The sequence below is a fragment of the Semicossyphus pulcher genome, unplaced genomic scaffold (genome assembly GCF_022749685.1).
Source record: "Semicossyphus pulcher isolate SPU_LCO1_2020_fin unplaced genomic scaffold, fSemPul1.0.p SCAF_1, whole genome shotgun sequence".
Classification (NCBI taxonomy): Eukaryota; Metazoa; Chordata; class Actinopteri; order Labriformes; family Labridae; genus Semicossyphus; species Semicossyphus pulcher.
The window spans coordinates 14,820,436-14,840,676 of record NW_027211603.1 but is presented as its reverse complement, the minus strand read 5'-3'; the positions used below and the strand labels follow the sequence as shown (position 1 = coordinate 14,840,676).

Sequence of the window (20,241 nt, the reverse complement as noted above, 5' to 3'; positions counted from 1 at the left end):
ACACTTCACAACTCAATCGCAGGTTGATCGACAGTGAACTCTACAGTGAATATGAAGCTGTATCAGGGAAGGCTTTCGTTTGTGTCACTAGCCTCATAAAACTGCTCCCCTGCTGTTTCTGAAAGAAGCCTCTCTGAATTTAAAAAGCTGTCACCAACGGTTGAACATGAACGCACTTTTTGAACATTTTCTGTGAGCATCTGTTTCGTTTGAAATTCTCAAATCTGTCACAGCCTGCAGAAATGTGAGCGTGCAGAGAGGCAGCATGACAGTGGATTCACTTTGTCTGAGACTGTCCTGACATCAGCTGGTGGAAGGATGGCAGCTGACATAAAAATAGTATTTGTTTATGAGTGATGAATCTCTCTGTAGTCAGGAGACTTCAGCCAACAGTTACTCATGCACACAGGTTCTCTCAGCACAGCAGCTGGCTTCAGGTCTGCCTCACATCTGCATCTGCATGGTGTCAAAAACAGCTTCTGTTCATGTCTTTCTTTGAGTGCACATGCAACAATGGCATTCATGATGATTTTACAAACTCACACTTTTCCTTGATATCCACACCATGCTTTGTTGTGCCCCCTGTGGCCCTTCATGCGTGCCCACCTGTCACCATGCCACTCACTTGCTAAACCGCAGGCCTCCGGCATGCATGTGGCTCTGGACCGTCTGCCAGCGCCCGGCCTTGCTGCCCCCCGTCACCATGCTCCGAACGCTGTCACTGCGACTGGGCCCCGCCCCAGTCCCAGAGCACGCGCCAACCCCGCTGCTACTGGCCCCCGGCGAGGGCCCAGCACCTCCCTGCCCACCCTTATCCGCGGCCCCACTGGAGGGAGCAGTGGGACGGATCGGAGACAAAGAAACACGGACAGACAGAGAGAAAGGACCAGGAGAAAGAGAGACGGACAGACGAGAGACAGACGCACAGAGCCGGAAAGCAAAAGAGTCATCAGTAAAGTTAGTCATACTGGTGAGTTAGACACTTTGTGAGCTCTCAGTGCAGCCACAAGTGTCCAGTGCAAAACAAAAAGCTGGAGCAGCTGCAGCCGGTCAGCCAGACAGTCAATAAAAAAGCAGTGAAGAGGTCTGGACTGAGATGTAAAACCCTGGGAGCAAATTGAAGGACAATGTTGTTGTTTTTGTCTGGACAAAGACATCTTTCAACGTAGTTCAGCTCAAAACTGCACAGAACTCAGGCTCAGCGGGTTACTTCACACACTGAAAGTAGTTTAATCTGTAATGCCCAATTCACTCATCAATGCAAAATACGAACTTGAATACATTATCAATAGCAAACCATTTTCTTTTAGATACATGTGAGGTGAGAAGCAGGCCACAAAGGTTCAGGAGTCAGAGATGCAGCATATCAGCCACACAGGAGACAACAGTGACCGACCTGCTGCCTCATGATTTGGTCATAATAGCTCAGTAATGATGCAGATGCATCACCTTCATGTTCTTACAGTGCAGATGCAGGTGATGATAATAGAACACTAATGTCTCTGTAATCTCACAGCAGCTCACCTGCAGCTCATAATGAAAACAAAAGCACTTTTATCTAATGAGCTGGTGTAACACTTACTCCACAGTGAAATCCCACAACTCGTTTCTCATCGTGCCACCGATACCCACCCCGGCTGACCTCGCCTCACAGAGATGCGCACAGACAGACGGTCGACTTCAGAACAGGGACCTCCCACTGAGGGAGGACAGACCAGACACACAGCTGCACACCAGGATGATGTCTCCAACAACATTTAGACATTAAGTGTAGGCTGACGGTAAAATGGATGAATTCTCACTGAACAATGAGATATTTTCTTTCAACGTGAGCCTGGTTCTGCTCGAGGTGTCTGCCTGTTAAAAAGACGTTTTTCTGCCACTGTTGCCAACCGTTGCTAAGCACTTGCTCATGGTGGATTCATGTTGGGTCTCTCTTAATAACATAAAAAACAGCTCATGCTCATGTTGTAAAGTGTCCTGAGATAACTTATTGGTTATGGTTTGGTGCCATACAAATAAAAATTGAATGACTGATTGATTGCTTCATTTTAGGTACACCACAATGAGTTGCATCTTGGTTTTAAAGGTGACGAACATACAAAACCTTACCTTTAAAAGAAAGCATTGCTCACTTGTCTGCTCTAACATGTTTCAGAAATGCAACATCAACAAATTGAATGACACTCAAATATAACTGATAATCTCGGTGACATAATGCAACGCAATCACTGCTGATTTTACAGGAGCTCAAGCCTCGCTGCAGAGATACAGTGCAGAGTAATTGACCACGCTGTGGTTCTCAAAGAGTCAAGTGAGTTGTAATTAGAGAGGATAAAAATGAACAGGTTCACTTAATGCCTCAGTGATGTGTGAGATGCTTCTAAATGATGAAATGGAGTTTGATATGAAACAGACGTTTTACCATCCAAACACTTAATTGCTGAACGAAACACGACAGAGACAGTGGGTCTATTTTTAGAGGAGGGCTCAGTGGAGCAGACTCAGGAGGGCTATCACGCAGCCTTACAGCACTTACAGTACGCTGAGTGATAGTGGGAGTAGTGACAATAAATGAGCAGAGTGAGTGCAGGGAAAGGTGAGAGGAGTAAAAACACAAAACGACTTCACACACATGAAAACAAAACAAAACACACAACATTGAAAAAGTCGAACAGAAACCACCCCATTAAAGGAACATTTTTGGACTCATACTTTTAAGCTTTCTGGCAGAGAATTAGATGAGAAGGTTAATAATACTCCCCTGTATCTCAGTTAAACATGGAGCTTGAGCCAGCTGACAATTATGGTAAATGGACTGCACCTATATTTAGCACCTTTATGCCTTCTGAACACTTAAAGCGCTTTAACACTACATGGCTTATTCACCTGTGACACACACGCTCACATACTGATTACAAGTGGCTGCCAACCTGCCAATTTGCCAACAAATTTGCTCACACTCACACACTGTTTGCTATATTTGTGGTTCAGTATCTTGCCAGAGGACACTTGGACATGCGGACTGGGGGAGCAAGGGATCAAGCCACCGGTCTTCTGATCAGTGGAAGACTGCCTCCATGTCCCGAGCCCCTGCAGCCCAAACTGACTTTAGCTTAGCATGAAGACTGGAAGCATATACGCAAAGTCAAAATATCTGTTCAATAACACCTGTTCAAATGGCTAGAATCATTTTTATTCAATCCATACTAAGAATAAAGTAAAGAAACAGATTAATTCATTGCAGGGACTATTAGTTGGCTAGGTGCTAGCTTTGCTACTAGCATATCAACTACTCCCAGCCAAAAACTAATCCAGGACATAACCCCCTATCAAGCAGCGACTTGGTGTTTTTACACTTCAGTATTAGTATCGATGAAAGCTGTATTTTGTGAAGCTAGGTTAGCTTCCCCTGTTTCCAGTCTTTATGCTAGGTTAAGCTAACCTGCTGCTTGTTTATGCCTTAGAGTGTATTTAAGGAATTGAAGTGGGAACCAGAAAGGGTGTTAATTTTCTCATCTCACTCTCTGCCAGGAAGCCAAAAAGCATTCATCTGAAAATGTCAAACTCATTTTCAAAACAAGAACTTAAACTAAAAAGAGGAAAAATAAAAAAAACATTAAATCTAAGCTAACAACAGTCAACCCTCTGTGGAAAACTTTGAGCTATAGCTAAGTATATATTTGAGTAATGCTTGCTACAGCATCCTGAGATTCAGCTTTGAACATGTGGAGTGGAGAGGCTGGGTTGTACAAAAGGGGTAAAGGTTTCAGGTAAAACAGTGAGAGCTGCTCTGAGGGTTGTCCGTCTCCATGGTAACACTCCATGGGCTGCAGGTGAGAGGTAAAGAGGGTCTGATGAGGCGAGCAGGGCTGTAGGGAAAGGGGCTATCAAACCTTTCACTTGTCCACCCGGTGCACCGTGTGGAAGCTAAATAAAACCTTATTTCCCTGATTTGATGCTCTGAGTTCTGAGCTCTGACTGAAACCAGACAGGACTTAAAAAGGAAGGTCTTTAACATATATTTGATCCTGTCTGGAATATTCTTTCTCATAAACATTCATGATTTAAAGTCTGTTTCAGATACATCCATTAAATTTTCCTCTCGGCTGTTAGCAGACAGAAACACTGTCTTTCCATCTCAAAGCGATCACGTGGAAAATGGTTATATTTCTGTCAGTGTGAGGGCAGTCCGAGGAATCATGGTAATATTGAGGGATGGCGCACATCTCTATCAGGTGCTGCATGGCCGGCAGTGCATACTAAACACCGACTCACTGAGGACATGCCCAAGAGCAAAAAACATGAGGATTACCAGGGATGAGAGGAGACTTCTGTTTGAAGATATGTGGCCAGACGGCGTTACAAAATGAGGCGTTCTGCCCTCCTTCAGACTATTAAATATGACCTTCTGACTACTCGGAGTGATGTATTGATCAACCTTTGCCTTTCTGTCTGTGTATTTTATCTTATTTGTTAGGTAGTCAACACTTAACAGTCTCTAATTTACCAATTTAGCCTGCATATCAAATCTCATTAGTGCTAATGATGTCCAATTTCTTAAAGTCAGTTTTCCAAGGTGCACACGAGCCCCTGTTCAGTACAGCCCTGCCCGGACAGAGGGGTCCCTTACCAGCCAGGACTGAGACTCACTTGGGCGTGAGGCGAGGGTCTCCGTACGGTGCATAGGGAGACATGTTTAAGAGGAACTCCTTGGGCGGGTAGGAGCTCCACCTCTGTTGCACGTTGCTGCTGTCGTTGTTGTTCCAAAAGTCTCTGTCTAGATCACTGAGGCCAAAGAGAGAGAGAGAGAGAGACAGGGAGAGGTGAGACAGGTCATAATAAATAATAGCATGATGGATGAGATAAAGACAAGGCAGGGAAATAACGTAATAATACTGTCTCATTAAGGTAAAGGTCAGGGAGACAGAGCTATATTCTGTGCAGTTCTTTAAACATAGATGCTAAATGCAAGGTGACTGTAACATGGCATTCATCACACAGTTTCAAAGAGAGGTTCAAGAGGACTCTTTTGTAAGTTACACATCCAAAAACTGCTAGGGTGAAATGTTGGTGCTGACAAAACACCCAGAAGGAAGAAAAAGGATGTGACCTTGTGTTTTTACCACTGTCAGGGATGAGGAAACAAACAAAACAGAGGAGGCAGGGAGGAAGGCAAGAAAAAAAAAAACAGGTTATTGGAAAAACACACATAAGAGCCGAGAGAATAACATTGAGAGAAAAATTGCAAGCTTTGAAATTACGTCGTCATCCTTAACACCTCTAATCTTTAATCATGCTTTGACCTAATAAAATCAAGGTTGCCATTACAGTCATGATATAAAACAGACCATGTTTATTTAACGACAGCCGCTATTGAATATAGTGCACAGTTCAAGTACGCAGTAATTAAGCACAATGTGAATACTCTCACAGAAACACTCACAGAATTTTTGGATTTCAGTGTTTTGCAATAATGTTTATGCATTTCAAACTTATATTTTGTAGACAGTCACATCTTTGCATTTTTTATCATTTATTCATTTGAACATAAATACAGTCATTATATAAAATGGGACATATTTTAGCAATGCAATACATTTTTCTATTATTTAAATGTGTTTTTGAATCATTTTGGCAAAGTTTGTTTTGTTTTAAAATTGTATACATATTTTAATCTAATTGTTTTTGGAGCCTCTCCTTCCTCCTGAAATGAATAAACCGTTTTGTCATTCAAAGGTTAGACCTTAGCCACGATTGGCTGACAGTATTTGGAGTGATCGTATAGCCCCTCTCCCATGTGGGGGAGTGTCCACACTGCACTATCACTCCAAAGTTGTAGAAAACATGGCTGCTCTAGGATCGGTTATTCTGCCTTACATGTACGAGCCAGAATCGCCAGGAGGTACTGGAATGGTAAGGTGAAATCTTGACAATGACTTGACTACAAGCTAGTGCAACAAGGCAGCCTGATGTGAATGACGGTGAATGACGATTGGTCGATTTCAGCTAAAGCAAGGTTCTACGTAGAAACCTGCAGCTGTTCTGAACGGCCCATTTCAGAGGCTACCTTTTTAAAAATGTAAACACCCAAACATGTGAAACCCATGAAAATATGGCCCCTTTAAGTTAAGCTGATTAACCCATGCCTCTGTGATAAATGAGGGGGAAAAAAACAACGCTTGAAGACATGTTACAGTGGAAGTTTCTGACCATGAACAAGATTAAGTTTAAGATGTGATTTTGAATATGACTCATTTCCTCATGCCTCCGTCTACACCCTCCCTGACACCTACTTGATGGCTTTATTTTCCCCTCGACCTCTCACAGATTCTGGAGAGCTGGCGGCCTCCACCCCGGGCTTATTCCTCTTCCCCTGCAGAGAGACAAGAAAGAGAGGGACAGACAGACAGCGACAGGGGGAGACAGATCTTAGAGCCGTGTCTTGATCGTTGTGTACAAAAGCATTCCTGCAAGTCAAGTGCTCATTATGAGGCTTCAGGGCGGCATCAGGTTCCAGACGTGCTGTAGAATAAGACAAATGAGGGAGAACTTGGTTTGAAGCCACGACTACAGCCTGCGTCTGAGGATCAAAACGTGACGAGGGAGCACTTAACCACAATGAGATGCAAAACACACTCTTACTCTTATATGCATGACACATGCAGCAACATGTCCTCACACACAAAGGACGTGGACATGCTTAATACACAGGGGAAGCTTTATCAGACACACAATCAGACCCGGCCCATTAAGATCCTGTGATGTTATCTGCACAGAACTTCATGTACATATAATAATAATAATGTAAAACTGGAAGACATGTATCAAACACTTTCTATTGGAGTTACCATTGTTTAAAAACACCTCTAAAGGCTCAAGCTACTGTAGTAATACAAGTGTGTTAAGGGGTTACAGCACAGCCAAAGAGCTAAAACACGGAGAGACTGTAGCCTTGTTGTTAGGCTAAGCTGCAGCTGATGTCCTGTAACCACATGTCAAAGTCACAGCAGCCATGGGATACCCCTTAAAGGCCACAAGAACAGTGTTTAGTGAGCTTAAAGGAGCAAATCGCCCTGGAAAAAAGCCACTGTCAGTCAAAGCTCTGTAATCGATAGGAGAAAGTGGTACAAACAGCTCGTGGTTTTGCCCATTCTACATTCCAACAAAACCCAGCATGCATTGCGCCCCTCCCTCTGAAAGGAACAGCCCAGCGAGACATGCTGGAGTGAAATACTACTGTTTCTCTGCAGGCAACGGCTCAGAGCGGTACAGAGTCCAAAACACAGCGTGAATATACCGGTGGATCGTCTAAAAAATCTTCAGGTCTGCCGTCTACATTTCAAACCTGACGACTTTGAATGAGACATGACTCAGTTATAAATGTGGAATGTCTGAGAGGGAAAACAGGAGAGCAGGCAGTGTTTCAAGGCAGCTTCCTAGATTGAGGAAGTGTAATTTAGCAAGCTCCCTGGTCTCCGCCAGATGACGCATTTTATGTTTGGAGAAGCGGATAGCGCCCTCCAAAGGCACAGAGCTAAATAGCATTTTTATTCCTACCATAACGGCATTAGCTCCCCATAATAGCATGATAGAACTGAGGTTGAAAATCAGCGAACTGGCCCTTTAAGCAGCTTTAGTTTACTCTTTTAAATTTCTAATACAGGTGAGGAGGTGGTGAAGACAACTTTAAAGTTACATTCTCAAAGATCTCTGTGTTCGTTTTGTTGTCGCACCTATGGCAATAAGCAGTAAATGCAGGTGAGTTTTTGACCTTACAACCAGAAATCCAATCTGCTTTTGGCATGTATGTCGTAGGTCAGATGTCACATCATCAATCATTTATTATTTCCAGTATGGAAACTCGGTTTTAAGCCACGAATGTATCAGGAGACTCTCAGTTCTGGAAGAAAAAAACAGAAAGTGTACATCGCTTCACACACAGGTGAGTTTGAAGAGCGAGTCTGTTGCTATGACTTGTCCTCTCTGGCAGCCAGAGATGGGTCAGAGTGTGCTGCTTGATATTTTGTGCAGGAGAGTCACCCTGACACCGCTTTTACAGCAAATGCAACGGCTGTCATCAGTGGGCAATAAAGACTGTGTTAACTCATATTTTTGCACTGAATCATCATCCTGCACCTTCCTGCACAGCTCTTTCATTATACATACTGTACATGTTTGTTTTTTTACGTAATATTGTTTTGTTTTTTTACCATTATGCTTTTGGCCTTTTGTCTTTATTGGATGTGACAGTGGATCGGCAGAATCTGGGGAGAGATAGTGGGGATGACGTGCAGCAAGGGGCAGAGTGTCGCAGTTGAACCCGGGGCAGCTGCCTCCAGGACTGAGCCTCTATACATGGGACGGGCGATTGAACCGCTGAGCTAAACCGCTGCCCTATGTTATTGTTTTTTACATCATTATTTTTATTGTTTATTTTATATTTCATTAAGATCCTTGACAGTAGGAATAGTTTGTTTACTAGCTGTGTGTTTACTAGCTGTGAGTTGTTTTTATTCTTATTCTATGGTCATTGTTTTGCACCAAGACAAATTCCTTGTATGTGGCAATAAACCTGATTCTGATCAATGGTGACGTCACATTCATTTGCCTGAAAATCTTAGTCTACTACTTTTCTGTAACACACATCAAACTCAGCAATCCGCACTACGAATCATCAGCTCACAACAATCATCGCTCTCCATCTCAGAGATGATCAAATCCAAGCTGGCGCCGCAGATGTTCGCCTCTGTACTGTGCTCTCTAGTACTTTTTGTGTTTTTATTGTCTTCTTTCTACAAGTGTTATTGTGTTTTTTTAAATAATGTGTATAACATATACTGTATCCATAGGCTTGTATATAGTAGCTTTAGTTTTAGCGCCAATGTTTGTGTTATTATTTGTCTAACATGTCCTTGTTCTTGTCCTTGTTTTAAGTTCAGCATGAAAATTTGTCTGTACATCCAGAGTAATGAGAAACCGGAGTCACATTCCTTGTATGTGCCCACATACTTTGCCAATAAAACTGATTCTGGATAAAGAATGTAAATACAAGTACTGAGTGTTTTTTAATGTCTGCTCCTGTACTACAGTGTTGTTCTCATGGGGATGGATTTGAATGCTGAACTGTCAAAACACTGTGGGTATTTATAGCCGTAAACTGGTGTCACGAATAAATGCAACATGAAGAAACAAAAACAATAACATCCTGTATATGGTAAAAAAAAAAAAAAAATCAGATACAACTCATTCTACTCAAAGCAGATGTGTGTCTCTCGAGTTATTTTAGGGAGGAAAATGGCTAATTTGGAAGATGAGAAAATGTATAATGGCAGCTTGATGTGATGTAATCCATCATACAGCTTACTTAACTTACTCTCTGCGTTTTCACCACTTAATACACAGAGCTTTTAGCAGAGCAATATACTGTAGTCACAGCTATTGACCTCTACATTTTTATTGAACTCCATATTTACTGAACTCTTGAGGGTGATAACACCAAGCTTGTTCCAGCTGAGTCATGCAGACCCTCTACTCTTACATAATGTTTCCATTATAATCCCACATCAAGGACATGGAGAGCACATATGCCATAAAATCCACACGTACGGTCTGTCAAATATATATATATATATCTTTCCAAGAGAAGTTTTATCCATAACTAAGGAAACTACATTCTGGACTTGATCCCGTTTGGAGATCCGAGCTACACAGCCATCTGTTGCTGTGGATAATTATCTACCTCATCAGCTTGACTGACTTTTACTCACATATGTCATGTTTTCTGAAAACATGCAGACGACTCCTCCACATTGGTTATCGATATTACATGATGCCAAACAGATGCAAAGAGGTTTAAAGCTGAGACACGACAAGAGGACGTTTACAAGAGCACAATGAGCCTTGAGGATGACTCACAGAATGAGAATTAAACTATTTCGGTCACATTGTGATATGTTTTATGTAAGATTAATTTCTTGCAGAGGAGTTTATGATGAAAGCAGAATTATTTACTCTTTTATGTAACACATTATTGGTTTCTTGCAGCGACTCACATTATTCGAGGGGCCTGTTTTTTTTCTCAGGAGCTGGTTGGCGATAAAGGTGTTTCCTTTTCCCCTCCTACACCGTCAAACCTTGTTCCTTTTGATTCCAAAGAAGCGTCAAACATGGAGGTATAATAATTCATAACTTTCCTCTTTGAAGTGTCAATCTAACTCCTTCTCTCTGTCTCAAAATGGAGATTTTCAAGCAACACCCTCTGCATCAACGGGCTACAAATAACCCCTTTGCAAACAGCTCAAAGAGGAGATCAGTAGCAGGCATGATGATGAAGAAATTAAAGCGGCGCAATCTGCTGTTGCATGTTAATTAGGAAATTTAATTTCACAAGAAGAATAAGAGAATTAGTCTTTTATTGGATGTTTATGTTCTGGTTTTTGTTACAAGAGGTCGTTTAATAGTGGAGTCACTAAATCCATCGTGTTACTACTTGCGCTTTTCCTGCAGAGCCGCGGGTTTAGCCCCACACCAGGAACACTAAGGAGCCCCCGGTGTGCAGTCACATCTTTAACAGTCACGTCACATGCCATAACTGTTTCAAAATCACGCCTACAGGCTATTTTTTGTTTTCACTTCACCTGACATGTCACGTCTTCAGAAGATGAAGAGAGCAACACACAAACAGGGAGAGAGCGTACACGTTTAAAAGCCCCAGCTGAGCGTGTTGGAAGTGATGGGGCTGACATCTGTGCAGCAGCCATGTAGAAGATGACATGAAGTCTCAGAATGAGGACGGACCGACATGATGATTTGCTGAACTCACTGTATCGTGTTCCTTTAATGATTTATGAGAGGAGTCACAGAAGAGTCTCTGTGCACTTTTTATATGAGACTTATAGGAATACTGTTGCCTTCAATCGGTGTCCCTTTTACTGTGTTATCCAGAAGAGTCAATATGAACGCCACACTGTTCTTTAAAATGTTATGTCTGAGGAAAATGTTCAAACCACCTCATCCTTTCTCTCTGTCATTGTATCTTGTTTTTCCTGCATGATGTGACCTGCTTGCTAGCTTGCTAACTTAGCCTAGGCAGCCTTAAATGATGACAGTAACATTTATCTGGCGCCCATGTTTTTGTTGCAACAGTGTATTCAGGACTTAACCACTTGAACGGCAAACATTTCATGAACTGTGTCATATCCATGAGCTAGTGAGCTCCATGTAGATGGTAAATAAGAGTGACAGTCCATCTGCACCGAAACAGACAAAACAGGTCACTTGTTATTGTATGACTGTTTCAGAAGCAAGTCATGCAAATGTTTTCTAATGTACCACATATATATTAAGGTTATAGGTCAAGGTTCTGCTTTTTACAGAGGATAGTTATAACCGTCTCCAGCAGAAATACTTGTCAGTATGTTTTCAGTGTTTCAACAAACTATCGTCTTGAACCCCATCACCCATCACCTGATGACCCTTTATCCAATATGGAGCAAAAATCTCGCAAATGGATACACGGGCCTCAACTTTCTCTTAGGTGCGCAGTAAGGATGGGTCATGCATTTCGGAAATATTCTTATAGTCATTAATGTTTAAAAGATCTAACCATTATCTTATCTTGAAAACTTTTTATCTTGAATTATTTTTACCGCCTGGTTGTAGTGTGATACTACTGCCAGACGGTGGCTGTAGTGCATCTGAAAGCTGTTAGCTAACCGCCATTAAATAACAAAAGAAAAAGAAAGCATTAGTGCCAGGCGTCAGGACCCGATCCGTTCTGCACATGCACGTACTTATTCCTGCCCGATTTGTACCACAATTTGTGCAAGTTTTTTTTAGACAAATACACTAGAATACAAAACAAATAAGTACGTGGCCGTTATTAGCCAAAATAAAAGCACAGAAGGGCTGCACGACTGCTCTTCTTTTATTAACATTGATTGTTAAAAGATGTTTACTAAAATGATGTGATGATCAACACAGACATTTGTGATGGACTTTACTGGGGCCCTATCACTCTGTCACAGAGCCCTGTCACCCACATATACACAGCTCTGGAGCTGTGTGTGTATTTAGATCTGAAAACACACCATGAAATGATTCTAGGCAACCAAGAAACTTTCTTGACAACCAAGCAACCTTTCATGGTGTATTTTCAGTGTATGGTATATGCTGCACATTTACTGAAAGCAATCAAGACTCATTTCGCCAGATTATTAACATATAAAACAGACAATACTAACTCTCTAATCAATTTGACCAGCAACACACCGACACAACTCTCTCGAGTTGAGCGACGCATGCGTGGAACCAATCAGGCAGTGTCGTATAACAGGTTCAATTCTGCGCATGTGCAGAACGGATCAGGTACTGACACCAGGGGGCGGCAAAGCAGGTGTGGCGCTGTGAGGTTTGGAAACGGAAAGAAATGCTGAGACTTCTGCAGCCATCAAAGAGTTCTGTGTGGAACTCGTCCAAAAAAGTGTAAAACTCTTGAAAGGTAAAACTAGCACATCATCGGTCAGCATGAAAGGCTGATTCTCACTGTAAGAGAAATGATCCATGTCTGTGTAGTATATAGGACAGATGCAGTTTATGGGTGTGTTGGGGGGCTCTTCGAATAATAGCTGAATAGTTCTCTGTGAATATCGAATACTATTTTTGCTTGAAATGTCCACCCATAGTGCCCAAGTCGTTTTTTATTAACAAGTTCCAACTTGCAACTTGAGTTAGGAGGATGGAGGATGGGAGTGAGCTGATGTGTACTGTAGGACTAAATTCTATGAACATGTTTGAGTGATACAAAGGTGTTAAAAAGCTGATCAGAATTGTAGCTGTTGTACAACGTTGTCAGATGAGATATCCATTTGTAGAGATAAACAAATTATCAATGCTGTTTTTTCCTGCTGAGGAGAGTTTCTCTAGATTCTTTCACTTCTACTATTTTCACTCCCTGCAATTTCCCCCTCATTGTCGCCACTTTAAAAACCCTAGCATTCATAAAAGGAGGAAACAAATGGTTATTGCTAATGTTGGTTTTTACATGACTGAATTTCTTTGCAGACTTTGATTGAGGATTTGTTTTCTTTTTGCGGCTTGATTTAAACTTGATGATGAATGCCATTACTTGTAGTCAATAAAGGCTTTTCAGCAGCTTGCAGCCTGGAGGCTTTCAGACGCAGCGCAGAGCTGAATGTTTATCTGAATACAGCTCTCAGCATCCTGCAGTGTTCTACTGTATCCATCTCTAATGCATCCACAATACGCCCTATTACTTATCATGTCACATATCATGTGTCCAGCTCGGCACAAACGTTTCAAACAGTGAGCGATGCTTCAGGCCTGAACACAATTGTACCTTTATTCAGCCACTACACTGCAAACACACGTACTGTACCGAGTATACACACAGGACACAACAAGATTAGATTCAGCATCTTAGGGTAGGGTAGATTTCCAGCAGAGGAGAATATCCTATCAAGTGCAGCTCATCTATCATTAAAGAGAATCATAAAATCTTGAGGAGGCTGAGGAGAGGGTGGAGAAGGTACAGTGTTGTGAGAGAGTGGGAGGATGTGAGAAGCAGAAGGAAAGATGGAGAGGACGCAGGAGTATGATGACTCCAGAGATACAGAAAGGGACAGAAAAGAGGAGCTTTGAAACAGGATAAAGGCGCTGTAGCTTTGTAGGGAAACTTAAACATGCCACATGAGATGAATTGCAGACTCGAGGACGCCCTGCTTCCCTCTGGAGCATCGTCCTTTGGTTCTGTTTGTCACACGCCTGGATGTTCAGCAGCGAGCATCCAGCATCACCTCCTCTCCCTGCCTGTCCGTCTGTGTGCCTCTGTGGCTCATTCTGCCTCTGCCTCCGTCTTCCCACCTCCTCCCACTCTCCTCCCTCTTACACTCCCATGAAACAACCAATGGCATGAGACCAGCTCCAGACAGCTTCATCTTTCCCGGAGCAAAGGCTCTCATATGAATCTATTGTTTTTTATGACCAGAATGTGCCATTGATATGTTTGTGATGTAAGTGACCTACCTCCTTAATATCTTAAACATACACAACCTGACTTTACCCGCCCTCTTTCCTTGAAATTAGGTTCTTATACTACTATTTTTTTATCCCAATATTAGCACAAAATGGAATTGCTGGCCTGATTTTGATCCCTGGAAACATTCAGGCAACAAAAGCTCTTTGGTTGAGGTTATGAAGAGGTTAAAGGGCAGTAAAATATGCATGGATTATTGGAATTGTTCTTACCAGATGGTCACATGTATAGCGACACACCCTCATTGTAAGCCAATCATTTTGCTGCTGTCTTTTTAAGTCTGCTTCTTGCTTTACCTTTAAGATTATTCATAATAGCTGTGTCCCAATTCAGAGGCTGCATCCTTTGGAGGACGTATTCGAAGGCTGAATGTGTCACAGCGGCGCGTCGAAGGCTGTCCCATTCCGAAGGCTCCTTCAGATGCGGCCGACAAATGTGTCCTCCTTTTCCCGGACCCCGAAGGGCCCATTGGGTGCATCCTTCAAGATTCATTGCGTGCAAATTCAAACGAGATGGCGGACTCTCAACCGTTATGATAGCTAGTTAACCCGCTAGCTACCTGTTGCTAGGCTGCGTTTGGTTAAGGGCGGGAACAGCTGGTGACGCAAACAGGAAATCCTCCGTAGACCAGACTGTCTCATTTCAGTTTGGCCTTAGCGGTCTAACCAGGCTACGAATGGCCCGCGTCCTTCGAAGGACACAGCCCCCGAAATGAGAAACAGCTTATATGGTTATATGCGCCCTGCACCTTCCCACCACTGACCAGTCTTTGCAGATCCATCAGCTTCATCATTTAATGAGGCTCAGCAGAAGTTTTCAGCCAACAACTCCACCAAGAGATTGTCCGATCAATTCTCTACCTTCCAGATACCGATTCTGATACCTGGACTTGAGTTACGGCTGATGCAAGTGCTGGAAAAAATAGACATATACTTTGGGGGAAAACACTGATTGCTGACATTTGACTAACTTTCCACTCTCTCTCTTTTCACTTTGTCACATTATAATTAACTAATAACAGCTCTTCTTTTCCGCTCCTGGTTGCTAGAATATATTATTGCTCTGTAGGCTTCTGTTTTTTTGAGAAGAAAAAAACAAGCTGAATGTTTGGGTAGTGAAATAAATGATGGTGTGGGAGCAGTGCGTTGACTGGGCTACTTGCAGCAACCAGGTTCTGCATTTAAGGCCTTATCTGATGCATTTATACAACCGGTATCGATATCGGGACACCTCTTCCTCCACCACCATGTCCAGACTCCATTTGTGGATATATTTTGCTGCTGCTCAGAGCAGACGCCCCTCGATAACAACATTTCCATGTGAACTAATGACTTTCTGGCGGGTTAATTATCACATCATGTCTTGAACTAAATAATTATATTTGCTTCATTCAGTTTTCTCTCCTGATTAAAATGACTTTAAAAAGCCCTTCCCCTCAATATTTAGCGTTAAGCTCAAAAACAGATGCTCACTGAACTTTTCCTGCTTCTCATAATCGTGCTGACCACCTTCGATAAGCCAAACAGCTGTCCACAGCTCAGGAGCACGTGTCAAAGTTCTCACAGGCTCCAGAGCGTCTGCTGTCCGATAGTAAGTCAGTCTCAATAGAGGAAGCGACTTCTATCTACGTAGCCCTTTTCCTGCATAACAGGGAGTGTCTACAAAGTCAGAAGTTGGAGTGCACAGACACAACCTGTTGCTGTTTTGCTGGCATTGTGTTGTGTGGCTCGCTCTGAGCTTTATTTGTTGCCCATTTTCGGATCCAGAGCTGTGTACAAACACCCCATTTATTTTTCAGTGCACACACAGATTGGACAGCTAGCAGACCGTGAGGAGATATTCACTGAGTTTGTCAAAAAAAGTGCACTGGATGAGACTCTCTACCATTATGTTTTACTAAACTTGTTCAAACACAGACTGTGAGCCAGTTCTGGGAGCATTTGGATACAAACAGGAGCAAACTACGGGCACAGCATCCCACTGAGCAGCACTGAAAATAATGCTTTATTCTAACTTGCTAATGGCTGTTAATTACTGGTACTGCACATAATTGCAAATTTATGCCATAGATTCCTAAATGTGACAATTTTTTGTTTTATTTTGTTGTCTAATAAAATATAAAATTTTATATTTGAATGCATTTTAGACTGTTGGACAAAATAAGCAATGTGAAAGGCCACCTGAGGAAGTTTTTCAAAGGCAGAACGATTCACCGATATCTTTTCATAATTTAACTTCATGCAAATTGCTTCTTATTTTTCCCCTGTAGTTGTTTTTCCTTTTAACCTTTAGGGTTGTAACACACAAAACAAACAAATGATAATAATATAAACAAGAGACAAGGACTCTGAAGGGGAAGCTACAGCGGCAGCAGGGACGAGAGAAGAGAGGGACGATCCTGGAAAAAGAAGTCAGTGACATTCTGACAAGGACATGGAGATAAAGTGACAAAGACAAGAGTACGAACCAGAGCATTTGGTATGAAAGTGGAAGGAGTGTGAGACAAAGACAAAGCACAGACATAGATAACATGAGGGTAAACAAAGACAAGAATTAGGTTTGTTTGTCAGGTTCGGTTGGTTATTGTTACTCTTGGAGTTGATCCTATATTGATATCTATACTGCTACTGATATAATAATAATAATAATACATTTTATTTATGTAGCGCTTTAAAAAGGTACAAAAAGACACTTTACCACCCAGGTCAGGTGCTTGGATCGGGTGTGAGGAGTGAGGAGGTTGCTGTTGGCGGATCTGAGGTTACAGGTGGGAGTGTATTGGTGAAGGAGGTCAGTGAGGTAGGGGGGGGCTAGGTTGTGGAGGGCCTTGTAGGTGATGAGGAGGATTTTAAATTGGATGGGGAGCCAGTGGAGGTTCAGAAGGACTGAGGTGATATGATCTCTGGTGCAATTGTGGGAGAGAAGACGGGCGGCAGAGTTTTGAATGTATTGTAGTTTGTTGAGGATTTTGGAGGAGGTGCGGTAGAGGATGCTGTTGCAGTAGTCCAGTCGTGAGGTGATGAATGCGTGAATGAGTGTTTCGGCTGCTGAGAACGAGAGGGAGGGGCGAAGATGGGACATGTTTCTGAGATGGGAAAAGGCGGTTTTTGAGATGTGGTTGACGTGATGTTGAAATGAGAGGGATTGATCAAAGATGACAACAAGGTTACGGACGTGTGTGGAAGCGGGAACAGTGAAGCCATCGATGCAGAGGGAGAAGTCGGGGCAGGATGAGGTGAGTGATTTGGGGCCGACGACGAGGATTGCAGATTTGTTGCTGTTGAATTTCTGTGAGGCAGTTAGTGATGGTGGAGTGTGTGGCAGCAGTGATGGATTTGGTGGAGATGTACAGCTGGGTGTCGTCGGCATAGCAGTGGAAATGGAGGCCATGACGGCGGATGATGTGACCAAGGGGAAGCATGTAGAGGATGAAGAGGAGGGGACCAAGCACCGAACCTTGGGGGACACCTTGAGAGAGGGGCTGTGTTTGAATATGAATTATTGATACTTATAGACTTGTGGCGGTTGGAGAGGTAGGATTTGAACCAGGAGAGGGTGGTGCCAGTGATGCTGAGGGATGACTCTAGGCGGTTGAGGAGGATAGAGTGATTGATGGTGTCAAAGGCAGCACTGAGGTGAAAATGATAGGTGGGGCCTGTAGGGGGGGTTGTCACGGGAAACAGTGCTCTGAGGTGGCGGCTTAGAAGAAGAGAGCGAGTCATGTGTGTGAAAAGTAAATAGTCAGTCACATGGGGACGTTTGCATAGCGTGCTATAAATTAGCTGCTAGCATGTGGCTACCAAGCTTGCTATGGCGAATTCCATGTTTCTTAAAAAATGAAAGGCGTTCCCAAAACAGGTTAAAATTGTCTATAAAGCCTTGCAAGCGGACTGGAGCCAGGTGTGGAGACTGAGGATTCTGCTAAAACGCTGTGAACTCCGACCGAAAGTGGGAGTTGGACCGCTGACGAAAGCAGACTTTCATTTTGGATATCGTAAAAATTTCTAATTTCGTGCATCCCTAGGTATGGTTTCTTGTAAATTTTTGTGGGATAATAATGACAAAAAAGTGTTAGCGGAAACTATATTGTGAGTAAAATCTAGCAAAATGTTAGCCATCATTGTTTTTCCATCCATAATATGAATATTATTTTATCAGAGGGGTTTTCTGTATTAGGGAGGAAAAATGGTATCGGACATGTGTCGCCTATTGGATTTTAAGCAGCAGTTAGAGTACTTTATAAGTCAAGTTAAAGCCATTATAAATGTTACTGTGCATAATTGTTTTATTTAGCTTTCCTATTTCGCCTCTGAATAAGCCAGTTAACCCCCAGCTTGTGTGTTTGATCTACTGCTGAGCTGCAGTCCCTCCTCAACCAGAGGGACGGTCAGATGAGAGAGGGGGACAAAAGGGAGCACGCAGAGCAGGAAATGCCAGCAGATCAAAATGTATAGGAGAATTACAGTTGCTCCAGCAGCAGCCAATAGCTCAGAGTGATGCTCATTAGCATATGAATCATTAGTATGGCGCTTGAGCCCAGAGGCACGCAGCCATGATGCACAAAGCTGAGCGCGCACAAAGCCATGTTTACAGAGAGCACCGAGGTCTCTGATCATGTTTGCTGTCATGGCCAAACATACAGGCTCTCTCTGCTCCTGTGCCCACGGAGCACAGAGAGAAAAAAACAGTTTTCAGCTAACACAACACTCAGCAGGCAATCACTGTATACGTTCAATTCAAGGTCACAAAGTCATCAAAGGAATACCGGACTGCCCACACAACTGCTATTCATCTCAGCCATGAACAATGGTGTTTGGTCAGAGACGTGGAAGGAAAGAACATGGAAGTGGAGATGTGTCTTCATGAGAGCCATGTGCCCTCAGTCACAGGGACGAGTACTGAACCGCCATATTTCTTTAGTACACGACGCCGTGTCTGTAGCACTGAGCATCAAAACTTTAAAGCAAGGAGATCTCCCAGGGAATGTTTAATTGTTACATTTATAAAGTAGATGCTGAATTAAACCACATTTCTTTATATAGTAATTTCATATTTGACAGCTTGGATTCTTTCATAAATTAAAAATGTCTTCTTGTAGAAATCCATGTTAATCCAACATTTACAGATTGGTATCAGTGGTAGATGGAACTAACAATTTCTGTCATTACTAATTAATCAGAGAACGAATATCTTGATTGTTCAGTTATTATTATTACTACTTAAGAAAAAATAGTGAAATATGTCTAGTTTTGCTTGTTCAGTCTAAAACAAAAAGATAAGAGTGAACAGAGATATAAATCACGTCGGAGCAGCTTATGACAGAGCCTGTATAACATGTAATCAACTAACCATCTTATTGCTTTAGCTGTGTTTTGGTATAAATACAAACTCCCAAAATTAGTATAGTTACAAAGACGCAAAATTCAGCTTGGTTGAAATAACTTTCTCTAAACTGATATCTAACATAACTTAAGGTGTGTGCCAAACAACTTTTTAACAGCGGACATTTTTACATGCCATAGGAGGAAAAGCACAGGTGTTTATAGTCGCATTAATGATGGCTGTATTCCATTTAGCTGCTTCAATTTCATGGTCCTGGTTGTGTGCATGCTGACTGCCTGTCATGGCTTTCTCAGACACCTGAACAGAACAGACCCATTGTTAAAGTTATTATTAACACCTGTGCTTTTCCTGCTGTTGGATGTAAAAATGTCCGCTGTGAAATAAGCCCATAGAGTCAATGTTTGGTGTGTCCCTTCTGAGCTACTGTAGAAACATGGCGGTTAAACATGGCGTACTCTGTGGATGAGACCTGCTCCCGCTATAAATATAAAGGGCTCATTCTAAGATACTAAAAACACATCAATTCTTAAATTCAGGTTATATAGTTTATCAATGAAAACATGCCAAAGAATATTATATTCCTTTAATAGATAGATCACAATAGATCAAGCTAACTGATCCTTTAAGATAAATTCACTGAGCTTGTGGAAATGTGAATATGAAACTTACCAGTTTGCGTTGGCACCAGGTGCAGACGCCACATAGAGCTACCAGCCAAACGGCACACACGACGACTGCAACAGACACCAGGAACACACTGAGGGACACTGAGCCTGAGGGAGAGACAGAGACGGAGGAGAGAGACACACACATTGGAAAGTATTAGTGCATTTGATATAACA

The 20,241-nt window shown here is 42.4% G+C and overlaps 1 protein-coding gene across 1 annotated transcript in view; it reads right to left on the bottom strand.

Moving 5' to 3' along the window:
* The window catches only part of syt7b (synaptotagmin VIIb), a 112,275-nt gene that overhangs the window by 40,995 nt on the left and 51,039 nt on the right, over positions 1-20,241 (bottom strand). Inside the window, exons 2-5 of the mRNA XM_069657540.1 lie at positions 20,069-20,172; positions 6,297-6,376; positions 4,654-4,788; positions 626-826 (exon numbers count right to left, since the gene is read on the bottom strand). Coding sequence (XP_069513641.1) covers positions 626-826; positions 4,654-4,788; positions 6,297-6,376; positions 20,069-20,172 — 520 coding nt within the window. The remainder of the gene's footprint in view (positions 1-625; positions 827-4,653; positions 4,789-6,296; positions 6,377-20,068; positions 20,173-20,241) is intronic.